The 20,947-nt window shown below is 32.2% G+C and overlaps 2 protein-coding genes across 2 annotated transcripts in view; one reads left to right on the top strand and one right to left on the bottom strand.

Annotated features, from left to right (window-relative positions):
• The window catches only part of LOC108746504 (putative U5 small nuclear ribonucleoprotein 200 kDa helicase), a 36,369-nt gene extending 18,820 nt beyond the window's left edge, over nt 1-17,549 (bottom strand). The window contains exons 1-3 of the mRNA XM_018483320.1: nt 17,481-17,549; nt 17,127-17,290; nt 3,173-3,692 (exon numbers count right to left, since the gene is read on the bottom strand). Coding sequence (XP_018338822.1) covers nt 3,173-3,692; nt 17,127-17,290; nt 17,481-17,525 — 729 coding nt within the window. The 5' untranslated portion in view covers nt 17,526-17,549. The remainder of the gene's footprint in view (nt 1-3,172; nt 3,693-17,126; nt 17,291-17,480) is intronic.
• Nucleotides 17,550-18,030: 481 nt separating this feature from the next.
• LOC108746516 (serine--tRNA ligase, mitochondrial) overlaps nt 18,031-20,947 on the top strand; it is a 4,104-nt gene continuing 1,187 nt past the window's right edge. Inside the window, exons 1-3 of the mRNA XM_018483338.1 lie at nt 18,031-18,427; nt 18,552-19,282; nt 19,378-19,545. Of these exons, the coding sequence (XP_018338840.1) occupies nt 18,359-18,427; nt 18,552-19,282; nt 19,378-19,545 (968 nt within the window). The 5' untranslated portion in view covers nt 18,031-18,358. The remainder of the gene's footprint in view (nt 18,428-18,551; nt 19,283-19,377; nt 19,546-20,947) is intronic.

The raw sequence follows: 20,947 nt of genomic DNA on the forward strand, positions 1-20,947 counted from the left end.
GCACACATCAGTAATCTCTGATATGTATTTAACAATTATTATCCACGGCTAAAGTTTGGAGCAGGACAGTGGAGCAGGGTGGTGACAAAATGAATTTTTTAGATGTGACATTGTAAAATAACTGTATCATATATGACTGATACTAAAAGTCCACGTCTTCACAGAATGTTATTTAAATTATTTCTCACAGCACCCGTTGTGTTAGAAAATTGGAGTATTGTGGGCTTAATCAATAAAGTACTTCTTTTGTCGCATCCCTCCTTCTATACTAAAAATTTTGAAATAATTCAAATATTATTAAATAATTGATATCCATTGTAATTGATTTTTTGCATCAGAAAAAAATTGTATAAAAAATGTAGCTTATAAAACAATTGTGCTTTCAATAATAAAAACAATCTTAAAATGAGAAATAAAAAAATATTCTTTACAATACCATACGTTTCTGGTACTCCAGAAAAAATCAAAAATTTTTTAAAGAATAACAGGATAATTAGCATACAAAAGTGACAATAAATTGAGCAGTTTCATCAAGATTCGCAAAGATAGGCTCCCACTGATATTACACATCAATGTGATGTATAAAATAAAATGTAAAGAATGTGATGCAACATACGTGGATCAGACGAGCAGAACTTTGGAAGCGAGAATCAACACAAAACCCGCATTAATTGGAAAACAGCACAACGCTTAGTAATTATTGAACATTGGTTGAAATATTCGCATGATGTTGATTGGAATAACATTAAAATTTTAGATGAAGACAAAATTTTAAACAAAAAACTCATCTCAGAAATAATTTTTATCGGAAACAAACAGTTTAAATCTATCGCATGAGACCTATGACAATTTATTTATTAACAAGTAACGTTCTCTTTTTTCAATGTTTTTTTCTATCTATGTTTGTTTTCCACACATTAGTTTGACGATGATCATTTTGCGACGGTCATTTTGTTTAAACTCATAACATTCGTGTAGTTAGCATCTCATATTTGTATGCTTTAATAAAGATCATATATGTTTTAAGATTTAATTGTGTATTTATTTATCTTTTTTTTTTAATTAATTGTTATTGTATAGTATATCGAGAAGTGTAATGATTTTATTGGAAATTTACGATACATTCAACACCATTATTGTATTAACACTAGAAATGCTCCGAAGCTTGGATCGAAATGTATGGCCAAAAGTAAATGAATAAATTATTTTCCACACCAACCTTTTTGTGTTCAACTCAAAAAGGCATTAATTCATTTATTTTAAATTGCACTTTGTTAGTAAACAATAAAAGTACATAAAAGTAGTTTATACTAAAATATAAAAATTGAAAAATTTTTATAAAATAGCTCGAATAATAAAAAAATTATAAAACATCACAAAACACAGTAGTATCTCGCGCTAAGACATGCGCAACTACATGTTAACGCGAGACTGATCGTGTATCTTTACGCGAAATTTTCTAGACCACGATTATGGAATCTCAATAAGGACTGAATCGATCAAGTTCTAAGTAAATACCTTCAATCGGTAGCTTCCACCCAAAATATGTAATAAAAGTGTCTTTATTTTTTTCTGCCCTATTATGATGCAACGTTTTGATATGTTAAATTCTTACTTCAAATAAAATAAGGAAATGAGTCGCAAATTGTAGTATGTGAAAGGATAATTACGTAGAATAGGGCCGTCTGGATCGCCTTGACCTTGACATATATTGTCAATGATCCTGAGTAATCTTCAGAAGATTTTGGCTGGCGCTCGTTATATTCATTAAAAAATTATTAATAAAAAAAGTTCAAAAAATAACATGTGGAAAATTGTACGTCCCAAGCAGGGGAAGTGTAGGATATTACTTAATGTTGAATGTGTATAGCAGAAATGTGGTTGCGTATATTTTTTAAATTATTTTGTTAATAACTTTTCAACGAATAATGAGCGCCGGCTTTTGAAGGTCACTTTTGAGGGTCATGACATTGACAACATATGTCAAGGTCAAGGCGATTAGAGCGACCTCCCTTATATTGTATAATTATCATATTGTTTTATCAAGAAAGTTACAAGTTGAAACAATATAAAAATTCAATAAAAAAATAACACAATGTTTTTTTCTTACTTTATCGCAATGTCGTACTAATAGGAGACATGACGTTCTCCGTGAAAACTAAATGAGTCCTTCCACTACAACTGCTCAGAAACAACTGACATAAAACCACAGACTTCTATAAGTAGACTACCGACTTTGCATCTATGTTTGAAGAGAGCGCTGGAGCCTGAGCAGCGTCATATTTGTATTGACTCATTTTCACATGTATAAATCACACAGATAATCACTGCTCAAGTATTGGGAAATATTTTTAGTACCTATTGTATTTATAATAATGTAATATGAAAGAAAAAGAACATTACTTCTTACTTTATATCGACTTCAGCAGTTTATTACACCGCAAACAACCATTTTACATTATTGTTTTTCAGAATACAATTAAAAAGTTACCATGAAGTGACATTTGACATTTATGATAATTTCTATTCTGACTAACATAGTATTTTCACATTCCATTCACGCGATACAGACAGGACATATACGTATACATATGTGAATTAAAACAAGGATAGCTCCGAATCAGACTCATCTTTTTCAATCACATTGAGTCAGCAATCTAGTTATAAAAGTTGTGGATGAAACACTGTTGAATCAAAACAATTGACAAAATGCGACAAAATGCAATTTTGACATAACTGCTCTCTTGTGATAAGTTTTAGCAACTCAGTTATGTTAATTTACCAGAATTAAGAACATTAAAGGGTCATTCTATTTTTGGGTGCATTCCGTTTCACACATGATGTGCATAATGAATCATTTATCATTTAGTGAACGACAAGGATCATGCGCATTATGTGTGAAATGGAATGCACCCGTTGTAAACAACTAAAAAAAATGACAATTTCTGAGTTGTTTGAGTTATATCATTATTTCGAGTTGTTTTATTGAAAATGAATGATATATCCAAAGCTTATTAAAATTGAAAGTCAGTTGGTTGTGTACCTTTGTTAGTCATATAACTATATATAATGTAAGAAATTTATCTCAATGAAGATCATAATTGAAGGAATACGATATGTAACTTGTTTTGAAAATCTATAATTTAATAAGACTAATTGAGCAAAACCTTACGTTTTCTGCATGAATAGCTCTGTCATCATTAGCTTCTTCACCTTCATCACCTTCGTCTTCATTTTCTCGTACTTCTCCATATACATCTTCATCATCTTCCTCGCTACTCTCTTCAAACTGTACATTAATCCCATATGTTTCGTCAATATTTTCATCGTTTGTTGTACTTTTTTCATCGCTACCAAAATCCGTGATCTTCTTACCAAGATTTACAAGCAGTGCAAATCTTTCTTCTGCTAATAAACCAAGTAAAAGTTCAGTTTCTTTTTTCTTTTCTTTCTCTTTAAGTCGATCATTTTTTAATACAGCTAGTACTTCGTCAGCTGCACCGCAAAGAATATCACGTGGTTGGTCACCCAAAGCTTCTTGTATGAAACTGAGTAATACTTCGTAAGTTTGACGTGTTTCTTGTGTTTTTGGACGATATACAATACCAACCATTTCATCCACACCTTCAGATAATAAGGTTGCTCCTTTCATACGAGTGAAGTCATATTGTGCTTCATCGCGTTTTTGTCGTCTATAAAATGTCAAACATATTAATTTTGGATAATTTAAATATATAGATTAAAACAAATATATAGATTAAACTATTTTTATAAATTGTATTAACAGATAGTTAATCTGATAATTAATTGTATTTTCATAATATCATTTCCTAAAATTACAAAAATGGAAACTATTTTAAAATTATTACTATTATTTTAAAAAAGTAATAAATTACACTGACAATATTCACAATAGTGGTGAATTGTCAGTAATTTATTACATTTTTTAAAATAGTAATAATTTTAAAATAGTTTCCGTTTTTTATAGTTTTATAGAAATGAACCCAATTTACGTTTCAAAAGAATCTTCCATTTTCACATGCTATAAAAATCAGTTCATCCTTGTTATTTATCGAATATTAAACAAAGACAAATGATACTTACAAATGATACTTACAAATGCCCTGTCTTAGACGGGGAGCATAGACTCTTACATAACGCATAACACATAATGCATAAGAAAATGTACCAATCCTTCGTTTCCTTTCTTTCCATGAAATAAACAACTCTAAGTGATTGGATTTCTTATGTCTTATGTGTTATGCGTTATGTAAGAGTTTGAGCTCCCCGCTTTACACGCATTCTACAATAAGCCATTAGTCATAAATCAGAAATTAGAAGCTGGAAATTGACCAATCAGTCGTCAATTTCCAACTTCTAACTTCTGATTTATGACTAATGGCTTATTGTAGAATGGCCATTAGGCAGCAGCACAGGCTATTGCATAAAGCAAAACGCATAGTACATGAGCGAATCAACCAAGCAAAATCCTTGCTTTCTTCCCATGTTACGGAAAAGAAATTTTTATTAGTTGATTCTCTAATTCACTTTATACTGCGCATTATAGAAAAGTCTTAGCTATGGTCATTATAGTTACGCAATTTTGTCTGCGGTTGCGCTAATGCCTACTGCACATTGGACACGATGAGTGATGAACAATATCCAATGAGAAGTCTACTTTGCATCGTCACATGAGAAAAAGCAGAGCTTTCATTAGATATCGTTCATTGTTCACCGCTCATCGCGCCCAGTGTGCAGTAAGCATAAAAAATATAGTAAGCACAAAAAATTCTCTAGGTAGATTTACCAGTTAAAGGAGGGCTACTATTAATGTATTCTTCTACATCTGAAATCTGATTGGATGATTTAAAAAAATACAATGACAGCGAGTGCTCACTCAACTGTTGAGTCTGCTGAACGCAACCTATATGTAAGATAATGCGCACAATAAAAGAAATAAGGAATTAGGAATAAAGAATAACAATTTTAATCTATCAGAAATCGGATACATCGGAATACACAGTTTCGGATAGGTTAAAATCATTATTCGTTATTCTTATGCTATTGTGTGCTATTGTGTGCAGCCCTTTACGAGCTGCGCTCGTAATACAAGGAATAAGGAATTATGATTTCAAGTTTTTAGAAACAACGTATTCAAATATATCGGATTATGTGTTCCTTAGTTTAATACGGATTTATTTGTTGTAGAAGTTTAATGCATAAAAGTGCACAAAGGGATATGTAAGTACAGTTGCAAAGATAAATCACCATGCTTGAAATCGTGTACTATGTGCCTATGTGTACTTCCGCCATTTTGGCTAGCATTTCTGAAATCAATTGCGATACGTTATCAATTTTTTAAAAAGTATTACGTAAAAATTATTGTCACCAAATTTATGTAATAATGACATGTATCATTTGTATAAAAGATTTGATATCAATGACTAATGCTAAATTAAATTCTACTGCCTTCTTATTCCAGCCTCCTAAAAAAATTTAATATCTAGTAATTTTAATTTTTCTTTAAAAATATTTTCATTGAAATACAGATGACCATTGTCGTGATATTTATATCACAAAATTACTTAATTCTAGTGATATGTATCATATGTATAAAAGATTTGATATCAACAACAGACGCCAAGTTAAATAGTGCCTTCTTATGTCACCCTCCTAAAAAAAAGTAATATCTAGTAATTTTAATTTCATTGAATAAAGATGACCATCGACGTAATAAGTACTTATATTGCCCGCAGCACAAGACTCTTGCATAACACATAATGCATAGTGCATAAAAGATCAACCAATTCAAATTCTTCTTTTCCATGGAATGAGAAGAAAGAAAAAATTCGGATTAATTGATTCGTTTTTGAACTATGCGTTATACGTTATACAAAAGTGCCGCGACCTTATCATTTGTATAAAAGATTTGTATAAAAGATTTTTCAACAACTGGCGCCAAGTTAAATTCTGTTAATGCAAGGTTAATTTATTACTAATAACTTTAACTTTTCTTTAAAAATATTTTCATTGAATACAGACGACCATCATCATGATATTTGTTAACTAAAGGAGATCGAATGCAAACGAAATTGCATGCTAGTATTTGTTAATACAAAATGCGTGGTATCAGTACAAACTTATAATACCTTTTTAGAAAAAGGTAAAAAAAGGCGCTAAGAATGCTTTTCGAATAGAATTTAAACCAATCAGCAGACAATGTTTTTTAAATGTTTTTTAAACATTTATTTTTCATTAATTTACATTTTCCACGATTCGTTTTCAAAATTCATTAATTTAACGTTTATTAAACATTATTTTACATTATAATTTTTCATATGAAATAAATGATTAAAAAAACATTGTTTACACGTTTATTTAATATTTATTTTGAATTTATTTTTTATTTGAAATAATGGTTTGAAAAAATATTTTTTAAACGTTTATTTAACGTTCATTAAATTCCAACCTAAGTAATGGCAACTTTAATTCTCTGTCGCAATTACTCTTCAAAAAAAATTAATGTATCAAATAAAAAAATAAAACCCAGATGCTACAATTTTAACTAATCAAGTTAAATTCTATTAATATAAACTTATCTTTTTTAAAAAAGTAAAAAAAGGCGCTAAGCATACTTGTTTCTCGAATAAAACCTAAGTATCTAATCCAATTAATAGTAGGTTTAATTTTTTTCCAAGGATATTCTTATTAAAAGTCTTCTTATTCCAACCTAAGTAATAACAACTTTAATTCTCTGTCAAAAATTATTACTTCAAAAAAAAATTAATGTATCAAATAAAAAATTAAAACCCAGATGCTACAATTTTAATCAAGTTAAATTCTATCAGTACAAACTTACTTTTTTAAAAAAGGTAAAAAAAGGCGCTAAGCATACTTCTTTCTCAAATAAAACCTAAGTATCCAACCCAATTAATAGTAGTTTTAATTTTTCTTCAAGAATATTCTTATTGAAGATATTCTTATTCCAACCCAAGTAACTATGGCAACTTTACTTCTTTGTTAAAAATTATTACTCTTCAAAAAAAATTAATGTATCAAATGAAAAATTAAAACTCAGATGCTACAATTTTAACTAATCCAGTTAAATTCTATCAAATTAGAAAGTAAAACATAATTGGTACTGTCTCTTGTTATTTACTTAACTCTAATGATATGTATCGTATATGTTCATATAAAAGATTTGATATCAATAAAATTGGCACCAAGTTAAATTCTTCAAAATTTTATGTTTCGATCGTAAAAAAAGATTTCATATCAACAATTGGCGCCAAGTTAAATTCTATGTAATTTGAATGCCAAATTAAATAAATAATATTAACTTTAATGATATGTATCATTCCTATAAAAGATTTGATATCAAAAACTGGCGCCAAGTTAAATTCCATTTCTTTATACTATGCCAAATTATATATATAATGAATATTAATCTAATGATATGTATCATTTGTATAAAAGATTTGATATTAACAATTGTGGCGTCAAATTAAATTCTATCAAAATAAAAAGTAAAACCCAAGTGATACTATCTTTATTATTTACTTAATACAAATAGTACCATCTTTAATTTTTATACAATAAAACTTAAGTATACGTATATCTTATTGAAGGATCTTCCTATTCCAATTCGAATGGTTTAAATTCCTTTTAAATGAAATTATTATATCACAATTCATTCAAAGAGTTTTTTCAATAATTTTTGCTGGATAGTTGCTTGTCCAATCAATTATGGCGCCCGGCCAATTACCGACATACGAGTCACAGCCGATTAGTTATCGACATCTTTATGTTTAATATTCTGTTTGCCGCTAGGCGCGTTTTTTGTATTCATGCCCTACCGGCAGTTTTTCTTCTCTCTAACCGTTTTTGTATACGATGTATCGTCAAGTCTGTTTTTGACTAAATAAACCATCTTTCAATCATTTATTGGAATTCACTCATTCCCAACAAATGGTTATGGGCCCAGGACGTTCAAAAATATAAAAGAAAAGGACGTAAGAAGAGACGTTCAAAAATATAAAAGAAAAGGACGTAAGAAGAGACTTTAGAAGCAGTATTAAAAGATGAGTCATACGGACAATAGAAGTGATAATGTAGTCGAGAAGCTGTCCGACAGAAATTACCGGACATAGAAAACCGAGATAAAATGGCTCCTAAAAGGTAAGGGAACTACTAGGTTATGCACTCGGTGATATCATACTAAGCGATACAGCTACTACAGCCGACAGAAAATTGCACCAAACAAACGACGACAAGGCATTAGCGACTATAGGCTTGAGTTTAGAAATAGATCAACAGATACACGTAGAGGATTGCAAAAGTGCACACGAAGCATGGCAAACGCTCGAACAAATTCACGAGCCCAAATCAAGAGTAAGGATTATGCAATTGAAAAAGGCATTCTATCATCTACAAATGAAAGGCGATGAGCACATGTCTGCGTATATTGCCAGAGCGAAGGTTGCCGCCACCAACCTCAGAGACGCAGACGCTGAAGTAAAAGATGAAGACCTTGCATATGCGATACTAACTGGACTTCCAGACGATTATGAAAACTTAAATATGGCTCTAGCGAGTTTGCCGGACGACAGATTTACGTCGGCGGAAATAAAGAGAGTTCTGTTAGCTGAATACGACAGACGTCAATCCAGACTCGACGTTAGAACAGATTCGTCAAAAGAGGCATTGGTGATGAACAAAAGAAACGAAGATAAAAAGACAAAGACAACAGGTAACGAGAAATATAAGTCACTCACTTGTTTTAATTGCAGGAAAGTTGGTCACCTTGCAAGAGATTGCCGATTAAGGAAGGACGGACTTCATAAGAAACCTGGCGTTAAACAGGAAAAGAAATACGATGCACTTCTCATGTCCTTGTATAATGTCGACATCAAAGATACATGGATTTTGGATAGTGGAAGCACGCATCACGTGTGTAAGCAACGAGAGTGGTTCACCAATTTTAAAAAGGTAGATTCCGAGATAATTAATACCGCTGCGGATCCGAATAAACAAAATGGAGCGACGCTACGAGCAAAAGGTGTGGGCGATATATTTCTAAAAACGACCGTTGCAAATGTAAAAAGAAATATAGTCCTGCGAGATGTTTATTATGTCCCTAATATCAGAAAGAATTTGATGTCGGTCTCACAAATGGAGCGAAAAGGGAAAGAGTTACTAATACGGAACGGTAAAGTAAAAATTAGAAATGTCGCTACCAAACGAGTAGTATGCGAAGCATATAGGCGAAATGATTTATATGTATTAGGTGTCGAGTTGGACCCTGATGCACCACGAGAGCTCATGAAGGAATCTTGTACGTTAGAAATTGATCTGTGGCATCATAGGTTCTGTCACGTCGGCAATAGCACAATTAAGAAATTAGCGGAAGCGAATCGTGTTATCGGATTGGACGACGCGAAGATGGACAGACACACATGTGAAGCATGCTGCATAGGAAAGGCAACGAAGACCGCGTGCGCTACCTTAAAATCAAGACAATCAAGAGAAGTATGTGAACTAATCCATTCGGATCTGTGTGGTCCTATGCCCGTGAAATCAATAGGCGGTAGCAGGTATTTCATAACGTTCACGGATGATTTCTCGCGAAATGTTACGGTCTTGTGTATAAGCTCCAAAGAAGAAGTTAAAAGCTGTGTAAAAAGCTATATTGCTAGAATAGAACGCGAAAAAGACAGAAAAGTAAAGAGATTCCGAACAGATAATGGATTAGAATTCTGCAACAAGGAATTATCAGAATACTTCAGATCTGCAGGCATTAAACATGAAAAATCAAACGTGGAGACGCCTCAGATGAACGGGGTAGCTGAGAGAATAAACAGAACCCTATTGGATCTGACGAGATCAATGCTCAAATCGGCACATCTACCTCCAAAATTTTGGGCCGAAGCAGTCACTACAGCAGCATATATCAAAAACATAGTATGTCATTCAACAATTCGTGATCAAATCCCATTCACCGTGTGGACCGAAAAGATTCCAAGCGTACGTCATTTAAAGGCTTATGGCTGCCTTGCCTATGCACGATTACCAGACCAAGGGCGAAAGAAGCTGGACGATAAAGCGGCGGAATGTATATTCGTCGGCTACGCCACGCAAACGAGAGGATATCGACTATGGTGCCCACAGAAGGGAGATGTCATCATAATAAAGCACGTTAAGTTTGCTGAAGATAAAATAGGACACGAGTGGATCTATAAAGAAGTGCCACAGAGATTCAAATATAATGAAGTTTGGCCGGGCGATGTAGACGACTCGACAACAGAAGAAATGGAGCCCGCACAAAAGCAATTAAGTTGTAAGAAGAAAAGTCCACCGAGATCGCCGAAAAGAACAGATGTAGAATTGGGAGATTCTTCGGAAAGAGAGACGGCAGAAGAACGAGAATCGACGGAAACTCCGAGAAGGGGCAGGCCCAAAAGGAAAGCTCGTAATCCTTACGGAAGAAAAGGAAAGCCTAAAGAAACCCAACAAATATGTGAAGAAGAGGAAGCGTCGACGGAAGCAAGTGATATAGAGGTAAACCTAATAGAAGTCAGGGAGCCGCAAGACATTAACGAAGCGCTGGCATCACCGCAATCTAAACAATGGAGGTGCGCAATAAAAGAAGAGGTAGATAGCTTAGTGCAACGAAAAACCTGGGAGATTACTCAGCTGCCTGAAGGGAAGAAATGCGTAGGATGCAAGTGGGTATTCAAACTGAAAGCAAATGCCGATGGTAAGATTACGAGGTACAAAGCTAGATTAGTGGCGCGAGGTTTCACACAACGAAAGGAAGTTGATTATGGCGAAACGTATTCACCTGTGGTAAACTTTTCAGTGATTAGATTACTATCAGCTCTGTCAGTAGAATATCAGTGGCACACCAAACACATTGATGTAAAAAATGCGTACCTATACGGAAACCTGCGAGAAGAGATATACATAGAGTTACCCCCTTTCACGAACGCTGAAAATGGAGAAGTGGCGAGGCTGCTGCGTCCCATCTATGGACTAAAACAATCAGGAAGGAACTGGAACGAAGAACTAGATACTTTTCTGATCGAAATAGGTTTTAAAAGGCTCAAATCTTCAAACTGCACATATCATAAGGAACATTGGCTAATAGCAATAATATACGTAGATGATATATTTATATTTTCGAGAAAGTCAAACTCGATCACTGAAGTGGTTAAAACCATAACAAGGAAATATGAAGTCAAGGATTTGGGAGAGATACACTTCGCGTTAGGAGTGAAACTTGACTGGGGGCAGCCTGATACAGTGAAATTAACACAGGAGAACTACATTGAATCACTGCTTGAAAGATATAACATGCGAGAGAGTAGACCGGCGTCAACCCCCTTGAACCTAGGAATAAAAATGAGCAAAGAGGATTGTCCGAAAACACCAGGCGAAAAGGAAGACATGTCACGCGTACCATATCGAGCTAATAGGATCATTGATGTATCTGGCTCAGAATACGAGACCAGACATCGCTTTTGCTGTTTCAAAATTATCACAATATAATTCCAATCCAGGAAGGTCTCAATGGAATCAAGCGAAACACGTCCTGCGATACTTGGGTAAGACCAAGAATGGATTGACATACAAAGCTGGAAACGAGCAACGGATTCAAGTTTATTGCGACACAGACTGGGCAGGAGAGCAAGATGACCGACATTCATACACCGATGTTGCGGTCATGCTAGGAGGAAATCTCATCCATTGGCGATCAACGAAACAGACTGTCATATCAACTTCCACAATGGAAGCAGAATATATGGCCCTGTCGACCGGAATCAAAGAAATAGTGTGGTTAGATATGTTTTTGTCAGAACTTGAACTTTCTTCTTTATTCACAGGTTGTCAAATGTTCTGTGACAATCGGGCAGCAATAGATTTCTCCAGAAACAGAGTGGAGAAAAACAGGACGAAACATATCGACATCGCCTACCATATTGTGAGGAAGAAAGTAGAGGATGGCCAGCTGGTCCTATCGTATGTGCCGTCCAACGAAAATCCTGCGGACATCCTTACCAAGGGATTAAAACGAATTTCATATAATCGTTGCCTGAACATTATGGGATAGGACATCGCAAAGTGGAAGATTGATGGATAGTTGCTTGTCCAATCAATTATGGCGCCCGGCAGATTACCGACATATGAGTCACAGCCGATTAGTTATCGACATCTTTATGTTTAATATTCTGTTTGCCGCTAAGCGCGTTTTTTTTGTATTCATGCCCTACCGGCAGTTTTTTTTCTCTCTAACCGTTTTTTATATACGATGTGTCGTCAAGTCTGTTTTTGACTAAATAAACCATCTTTCAATCATTTATTGGAATTCACTCATTCCCAACAATTTTCTTTTCCAACTAAAGTAGTGAGTTTAAATTCTCCTTCAAAACATTATAACAAAATTGTGTTACCTTACTCAATTCAAGTATTACCACAAAAAAGTAAAGAATTAACCATATAAAATAAAAAAATTTAATTTAAATAGAACAATTTTTCATGTAAAAATACTTGGCTATGGATTGAAAGATGTGGGCTGAAGCTGTGAACACTGCAGTCTACCTTAAAAATCGTTCTCCTTATAAAGCAGTTATAGAAAAGACGCCTGAAGAACTTTGGACCGGCAAGAAAGTTGACTTAAATCATTTAAAAATGTTCGATTGTTTGGCGTATGTTCCCAGAACTCAAAGAGACTAGTGAGTTACCAAAGGAAAACCACATATTTTTGTAGGTTATTATGAAGATACAGAAGAATATAGATTGTTTAAAAAAAAGGGAAAGTTATGAAGGCACGAGACGTTGTCTTTTTAGAAGACCAGTTTTATGTCAACAAGAAAGAAATTAAAGAAGATACAGACACGAATACTGTTCAAATTAATTTGACAGAAAAAGAACATGCAGAGGATTTTTTTAATGCTGGCCCAAATACTAAAAGAAATTGAAGAAATTTCCAAATAAGAAAGTTATCCTGAAGAAGAAGAAATTGAAAACTTCAATAACAAAAATATTGGAACAGAAGTTGAAATTGAAAGACATGAAGAAATCGGAGAAGAGGAAAAGAAGAAGAGATATCTAGCAGCAACAAATTTCCAGATTTTATAATATCATTCGACTCAAACTACTCAGGAACCGAACGATCCCAAAATTTAAAAAAAAGCCATAAAACGAGAAGACAATTTCCAATGAAAACGGACAATGAAAGAGGAGCTCGAGTCAATGGCAAGCAACAAAGTTTGGTTACTAGTAAATCCTCCGAAGAACAAGAAAATAGTAAAAAATAAATAGGTGTTTTGCAACAAAAGAAATTCTGCTCGTGAGATGTCAGATATAAGGCTTGACTCATGGCGAAAGGCTTTATACAAAAATTTGGCATTGATTATTTCGAAACTTTTTTGCCTGTAGTAAGATATTCGAGTATAAGATTGTTAATTGCCTTTTCTGCTAAAGTATGTTTAGACATAGATCATTTAGATGTGGACATGATCTTTCTAAACGGTGAGCTATCGAAAAACATATACATGTTTCAACTCAAAAATTTTGTAGATCAAGATAACAAAGATAAGATGTGTTTGTTAAATAAGGCAATATATGGCTTAAAAGTCTTTTAGAGTATGGAATAAAAAGATTCAAAAAGTACTATTTAAACTTGGTTTTCAGTCCAAGTTTGAAGCATGTATATTTTTCAAAGCTACAGACAAGTTTCTCATAATTATTGCGTTGTATGTTGATGATTTTCGTATTTTTTCTAATAATAGCTCTGAAAAGATAAAATTAAAAGAACAATTGATGAGAAATTTTAAAATCAAAGATTCGGGATAGGTCAAGGGAGATGCCTAGGATTAAACATTAAAAAAAATCAAAATGTGATAAGTGTGAATCAGAAAGATAATAGTTTAGAGTTACTTTTAAAATTTGATATGTCAGAAGCGAAATTAGTCTCAATTCCTATGAAAGCAAATGCAAAGCTAAATTGTACTGACAAAGTAAATACTGATGTGCCTTATCAGCAATTAATAGGAGCTTTAATGTATTTAGTTGTAAATTCGAGACCTGATATTGCTTATGTAACTAGTTATTTAAGTCAATTCAATATTCCTCATACTAATCAGCACTAGAAAGCAGGAAAAAGAATTTTAAAGTATTTAAAAGTTAGCTTAATTGATTATTGTTTAACATGTAAAAGAACGACTAATATGCATATTACAGGCTTTGCTGATTTGGCGAATGATTCTAATGATCGAAAATCTTACAGTGGTTTCGTCTTTATGCTAGCAAATGGATCCATATCTTGGGAAGCTCACAAACAGCGCACGGTAGCGCTTTCTAGTACAGAAACAGAATATGTTGCTATCTCTGAGTCAACAAAAGAGGCAATTCTTGTTAACTTAAAAGGCTTGTTAAATAAACAAATTATAACGAGCCTATAGTAATTTTTAATGATAATCAAAGCGCTCAGAGGTTAGCATCTAATCTAGTCTTTCACAATAAAACTAAACATATAGATGTTAAATATTATTTTATCAGAGAAACTATTGAAAATAAACAAATAATATTTAAATATGAATCTACTGATAGAATAATAGCAGACATTTTTACGAAATCATTAAGTAACGCCAAACATCTTTTTTCTGTCTTACAAGATTTAGAAATTGAGTTACAATCAATAAAATATTATTTTTATTCACTAGATTAAGGGGAAGTGTTAGTAATCTAGTGAGTTCATGCAGATGTCATGATTGTGTGAGAACACTGGAAAGAGTATGCGTGTTATATTATATAAAGCATGAATAGCGCGCAACGTTAATGTTTTCTTTTGTTTAGTTGCTAAGGTATGCTTTTTTGTTTGCTCCCTTTTAATTGCTCTTTGCTTCTAACATTTAACAGTTCGTCATAATAAAATTATCTTGCTAAAACCTGATTCTAACATAAAAATGTTAACCAGTTATTTACAACACTTACGTCTTTTTTATGTGCCATGGCCTTTAAAGTTGAAGACTATTCAGATTAGGAAATCTGTCACATCAAGGGCATAGACAGTTACACAAATTCTCTGTTTTATAAACACGAATTCTCAGCTTTAAAAATTTTAACAATTTTCTGCTTTAAAAACACATTATTTTCTATATATTTTTTGTTTGTAGAATACAGTTTGTAAAGAATTTGTTTTTAAAGCAGAGAATTTGTGTAATTTTTTTGAAGCAGAAAATACTTATTCTAACCTCACTCACATGTTCCTCAATGTCATTGATGTGACAGATCTCCTAATCCGAATAGTCGTCAACTTTAACAATTAATAAATATTACGGTTCATGGGACTGAACGACATTTCGGCGAGATTCTTTCATTTTATGCAAAAACGCATCGAATAAACCGAATAAGCCTAATTTCATTGATTTTTGAGATGATGAAGTTAAATTGTATAATTACCAGAAAAAGAACAGAATAGTTGCTTTCCATTTACACACAAGTGAAACTGAGTCTGAAGTGAGCTGAGTATTTCATATTCAGATTAATAATGTCATTATTTCCTAACTTTGGTTATCATTATCAAAAAATTATCATATGACAACACAGGTTTATAACCTCACTTTTAAAGTGAGTTACGAGATTCACTAAAGCATACAATCTCGATCCTGTGCAGATTATAAACAAAAACTCAGTTAAATCTCATTTATCAAAATGCAAAAAAAAACCGCGCATTCAACTGAGTTATGATGAATCACAAGTGAAAATTATCTGAGAATCGATGTAAATGGAAAGCAACTAATATAAAAAAAGAACATATTTTTCTCCTTCTACAATTAATTACAACATCGAAATTACATTTCAAAATTAATATTACACAATTTTAGTGATTTAAAGTCATTTTCTGGAAAACTTTATTTTTTGATGTTATGTCACGATTGTAACAAATGACGGATATGATGGTTCGTTACCAAAATATGACACTAGTGAAAATTTTTCTCAGAATTTTTGTACAAATTAAAACACTTTTCTACTGAAAAAGTTAACACCTTTTCTTAAAATTTTTTATATATGTAGATAAATACTCAAATATTATAAGGTTTTTCATATTATAATTTCTGAAAAACAATATCTTGAATTTATTCAGATTTTGTAAGATTTTATCAAAAACTTTAGAATAAAAAATCTTAAAATATTTCAGTATTCACATATAGAATTCTAGAAAAGATGTAGACTTCTGATATTTCTGAAGTACCCCATTTTGTATTAAAAAATCTAAAAATAAAGAACAATAAAGGACAAAATAAGAGTCAAACATATTTTTTAAATTGTCACACAATTAAAAAGAATAAATTACAAATAGAGAAAAGTAGAATTGAAAAAATATAATAAAATAAAAACATAGTTTAAATAAACAAATAAATTACAAATAAATTATAAGTTTCGGCTGCCGAATTTAGCCCTCTTCAGACATTAACTTATTATAAAAATCACTGTACAAAATTAATTATCGGAAATGTTCGCATATTCAATATAATCACAATTCGAGTGAGTCTTGATATAAAACTCGATATTATTCACATACGATTGAACAGTCAAATGTGTTTCATATCTCTTGGAAAAAGTTCTAGTTGATAAAAAAGATAAAAAGACTTCTTACGGAAAAATAAACACAACCAAATTAATATACCTAATTCTAACAAGCAATTAAAACTCACCAAAAATCATATGTAAATTGTTCAAACAAGTGTGTCCATATAAGTATGAGAACCCAAAATATGTAAAGTTTAGTGGAACGCAGATGTGTAAGATGGACATTGTGTATCGATTATAATGTACACTGATACGGATCAATACGGACTGAGAGAAGAGACTGTCAGTATCGAAGAGTCAAACTTATTTACACTAGGTATATATGCCTTGTGAAGAAAAAAAAATCTAAAAATTTTTTAAAGTTACAAAATGATTAAAATATTCTGAAAATTTTTAAAATTTGCATAAAAACTCTAAAAAACTATATGAAAAATTCTGAGAAAAATTTTTACCAAGAGAGCGATATAAAGGAGACAGTTCCATCAAAACGAAAGTTGTGTTCAAATCCAATTACTGATTTATAATAAACCTACTTGACTTTTCTCTCCTCTGCTTTTCCAGGTTTGGTACGCTGGGCTCTATCACCCATACGAGTACCATCCAATTTTCCCACGAGAGACATAACCTCACCGGTAGCTTCATCTCGACTGCGTCTTTCTATTAACCGGACATCAGCTTGTAAAACAAGATTGGAATTCTGTAAATATTAACGCAATATAATGCAACAAAATCGCAGATACAGCACACTGTAAATGTAACGTCATAAATATCATATAAATTGCACATTAAAAGTTGTACATTATAAAAAAGTTAGCATAGTAAAATAATTAAAAATAATTATTATGTCATCATTAAAAAATAAACAATTAAAAATGAGAAGCACAAACCGCTTTATACTCGTATTGTAACTGACGTGCAGCAGCGTCCGCCATGACTTGTTTATTAGATGCGTTCAGTATAAATACTACACAATCTGCTATGACCGCTCAGTGAGCTATTGCACCTGTTTGATCTATATTTTGGATCTATTGGAATATGCCAATTAGATACAAGAGCTCAATGAGCGCTCATTGAGCGGTTGTAGTAATGGGTGCATCCAGAAGCACGATTGCTCACTGAGCGCTCAGTAAGCTCTTGCATTTGATTGGCATATTCCATTAGATCTAAAAATGTAATAATTACCAAACAAAACTCGTACTTGTGGATGCACCCCTTTTGATGCATTGAATGTACCTCTTGTTTGGTCTAAATTTTTAGGCTGCGTTCCGTTCCATGCATAATACGCATAATGCATCATTCATCCTTGTTAGTCACCGAATATTAAACAAGAACAAATGATGCATTAAGGTAAGTATTCATGGTGTCGCTCGTCACTCGTATTCAGCGACAAACTCATTTTCAGCGTCAAAATAAATCACGTGATAGAAACTGACGAATATCAAGTGTCAATTTTTATCACGTGACCTTTTTTAACGCTGAAAATTAGCGTCAAGCGTCATCATGAAAAGGCATCTGAAGCGTCGTACTATTTTGCAGCTGACAAATTTCCTAACCTCAATAATCGATAACTTTAACGTTTGATATCTTAGTTTTCGGAGCAGAGCGACACTTATTTCCGCCAGATTCTTTCGTTTCGTGCAAAAACGCGTCGAATAAGTCTAATTTTATTAATTTTTAGCCGCTCTAGCTAAACTAATTATTCCCATTTTTAACACACATTATTGAAATGATATAAACTGATACATTTGTAATCTTTAAATATAAAATGAGAATTAATCTTCAACAAAATTTCAAGCAGTTTTGTAGGTCACGGCATTTCTTGCTACATACATTAGTACGTACTATTATTTGCAATTTTGTATACATTATTATATGGTAATAAATTATGTAATATTAATAACGCGTTTAAAATATTGTTTATTTAATAATAATAATAATAATAATAATATTTGTAATAGCCCACAGAAACTCCAAAGAAAAATATAATCAACACGAGATTATTTGTGCCAGAACCAGAATATGACATAGATTTTGTATGCAATCCTGCAAACCGTGATATTATTTTCAGTAATATTAAAAATCGAAAAGGTATTGGAGATATTGATAAAGTTCTCGAATATTCTGGCAATGCCGAGAAGCAAGAATTGCTTTTGCAAGAATTAAGTAAAATACCAAATTGTACACATCCTGCAGTAATTGAGTACGGGGATGAACCAAGATTGCTAAAGAAATGTGGCAGAAAACCACAATTTGACTTTGAGCCACAAGAGTTTGCTGAACTTGCCACTAATTTAAAAGCAATAAGAACCCATACACTTGGTCCTGTTACCGGACAAAGAAGCTATATACTTTTAGGAGATTTAGCAGAATTGGAAGAAGCATTAGTTCAGTATACACTTAGAAGATTGATGAAGCATGGATTTAAATTATTGTCAGTACCTGACATCATTCTTACTGAAATAATCGAAAGATGTGGTTTAATAGTGAATAATAATCGGACTTTAGTATACAATTTAGATTCTCATTATGATGATAATTATAGTTTATCTGGAACTGCAGAAATGTCATTAGCTAGCAAATTGATGAATACTATAATTTCCTATGACACACTACCAATGAAATTGGCCGCTGTCAGCCGATGCTATCGTGCAGAGGGTTCAGGTTCTCTAGATGAAAGAGGAATCTATAGGCAAGAGATTATATTGTTATTAAGATTAACATATAAAGATAAACTTTAAATTTTTTTTAATTGATTTTATTTTTCAACTTAATATGTTTGGACAGAGTTCATCAATTTACTAAAGTGGAAATGTTTGTTTGCTCCAAACCAAATCAATCTGAGGAAGTGTTTCAAGATCTTCAAAATATACAAGAGGAATTGTTCTCTTCATTAGGATTGCACTTTCAAATAATGGATATGCCATCACTTGATTTAGGTTCATCAGCTTATAGGTAATGCATTATGGATAATTATATTCCTACATCTATATACAAGGTATTCCATTTTAAATCACAAGATCAGGACAAGATAAATAACAATAAATAAAGGGCAAAGTAAGAGTCAAGCACATTTCTTAAAATTGTCACACAATTAAAAAGAATAAATTACAAAGAGAAAAGTAAAATTGAAAAAATATAATAAAATAAAAACTTAGTTTAAATACAAATAAATTACAAATAAATTACAAGTTTCGGCTGCCGGATTTAGCCCTCTTCAGACATTAACTTATTACAAAAATCACTATACAAAATTAATTATCGGAAATGTTCGCATATTCAATATAATCATAGTTCGTGTGAGTTTTGATGTAGAACTCGACATTATTCACATACGATTGAACAGTCAAATGTGTTTCATATCTCTGGGAAAAAGTTTTAGTTAATAAAAAAGATAAAAAGACTTCTTACGGAAAAATAAACACAACCAAATTAACATACCGGAATTCTAACGAGCAATAAAACTTACCAAAAATCATATGTAAATTGTTCCAACAAGTGTGTCCATATAAGTATGAGAATTCATTAAAATATGTAAAGTTTAGTGGAACGCAGATGTGTAAAACGAACATTGTGTATCGATTATAACGAATCGCTTTATTTTTGATTGGTACCGCAAAGGGACCTATCTTTTCAGGGAGATTTTTAAATTTCAAGTCAAATCATCCTATTGCACAAAAGAAAAGTACAATTTTTTCGCTAGTTGACAGAGCTTTTCTACTTTCTGACTTTATGTTTCATACAAAAAATTTGACATTTATTATTAACGTTTTATTAGATAATGACTACCCATTAACCTTTATTTTTAACACCGTTAATCAACGTACGAGAAAGTTACTTAAAAATAGACACACAATATGTAAAGATTTAGTTGACAATGTCTGTGCGAATGAATCTGCATTTTGGCTTACGGTATCATTTATTCCTTTTCACACAGAAAAATTTAAATGATTCAATAAAAACGACATCACGGTATTTTTTCATAGTCCTAATAAAATGGATAAATATATTAAAGTACAAAAGGATATTTGTCCCTATACATCTAAGAACAATGTAGTTTAAGATATCGTGTAATAATTGTGATGTGTCGTACAGAGATACGCAAACAGACAGACAATTGAAAATCAGAATTACGAAACATCGTAATCATATTAGACATAACACTTCTGTTCGTTCTGTCATAACGGAGCACAGGCTGCAGTATAATCATGATTTCCAATGGAATAATGTTAAAATTTTGATGAAGAAGAGCCTCGCTATAGGAAACGCTTAATTTCTAAGATGCTCAATATTTAAAAGCAGAAAAATAGTTTAAATTACAAACTGACACTGAAGGTCTTCACAAGGCATATATATA

This window comes from Trachymyrmex septentrionalis, unplaced genomic scaffold (genome assembly GCF_001594115.1).
Source record: "Trachymyrmex septentrionalis isolate Tsep2-gDNA-1 unplaced genomic scaffold, Tsep1.0 scaffold175, whole genome shotgun sequence".
Classification (NCBI taxonomy): Eukaryota; Metazoa; Arthropoda; class Insecta; order Hymenoptera; family Formicidae; genus Trachymyrmex; species Trachymyrmex septentrionalis.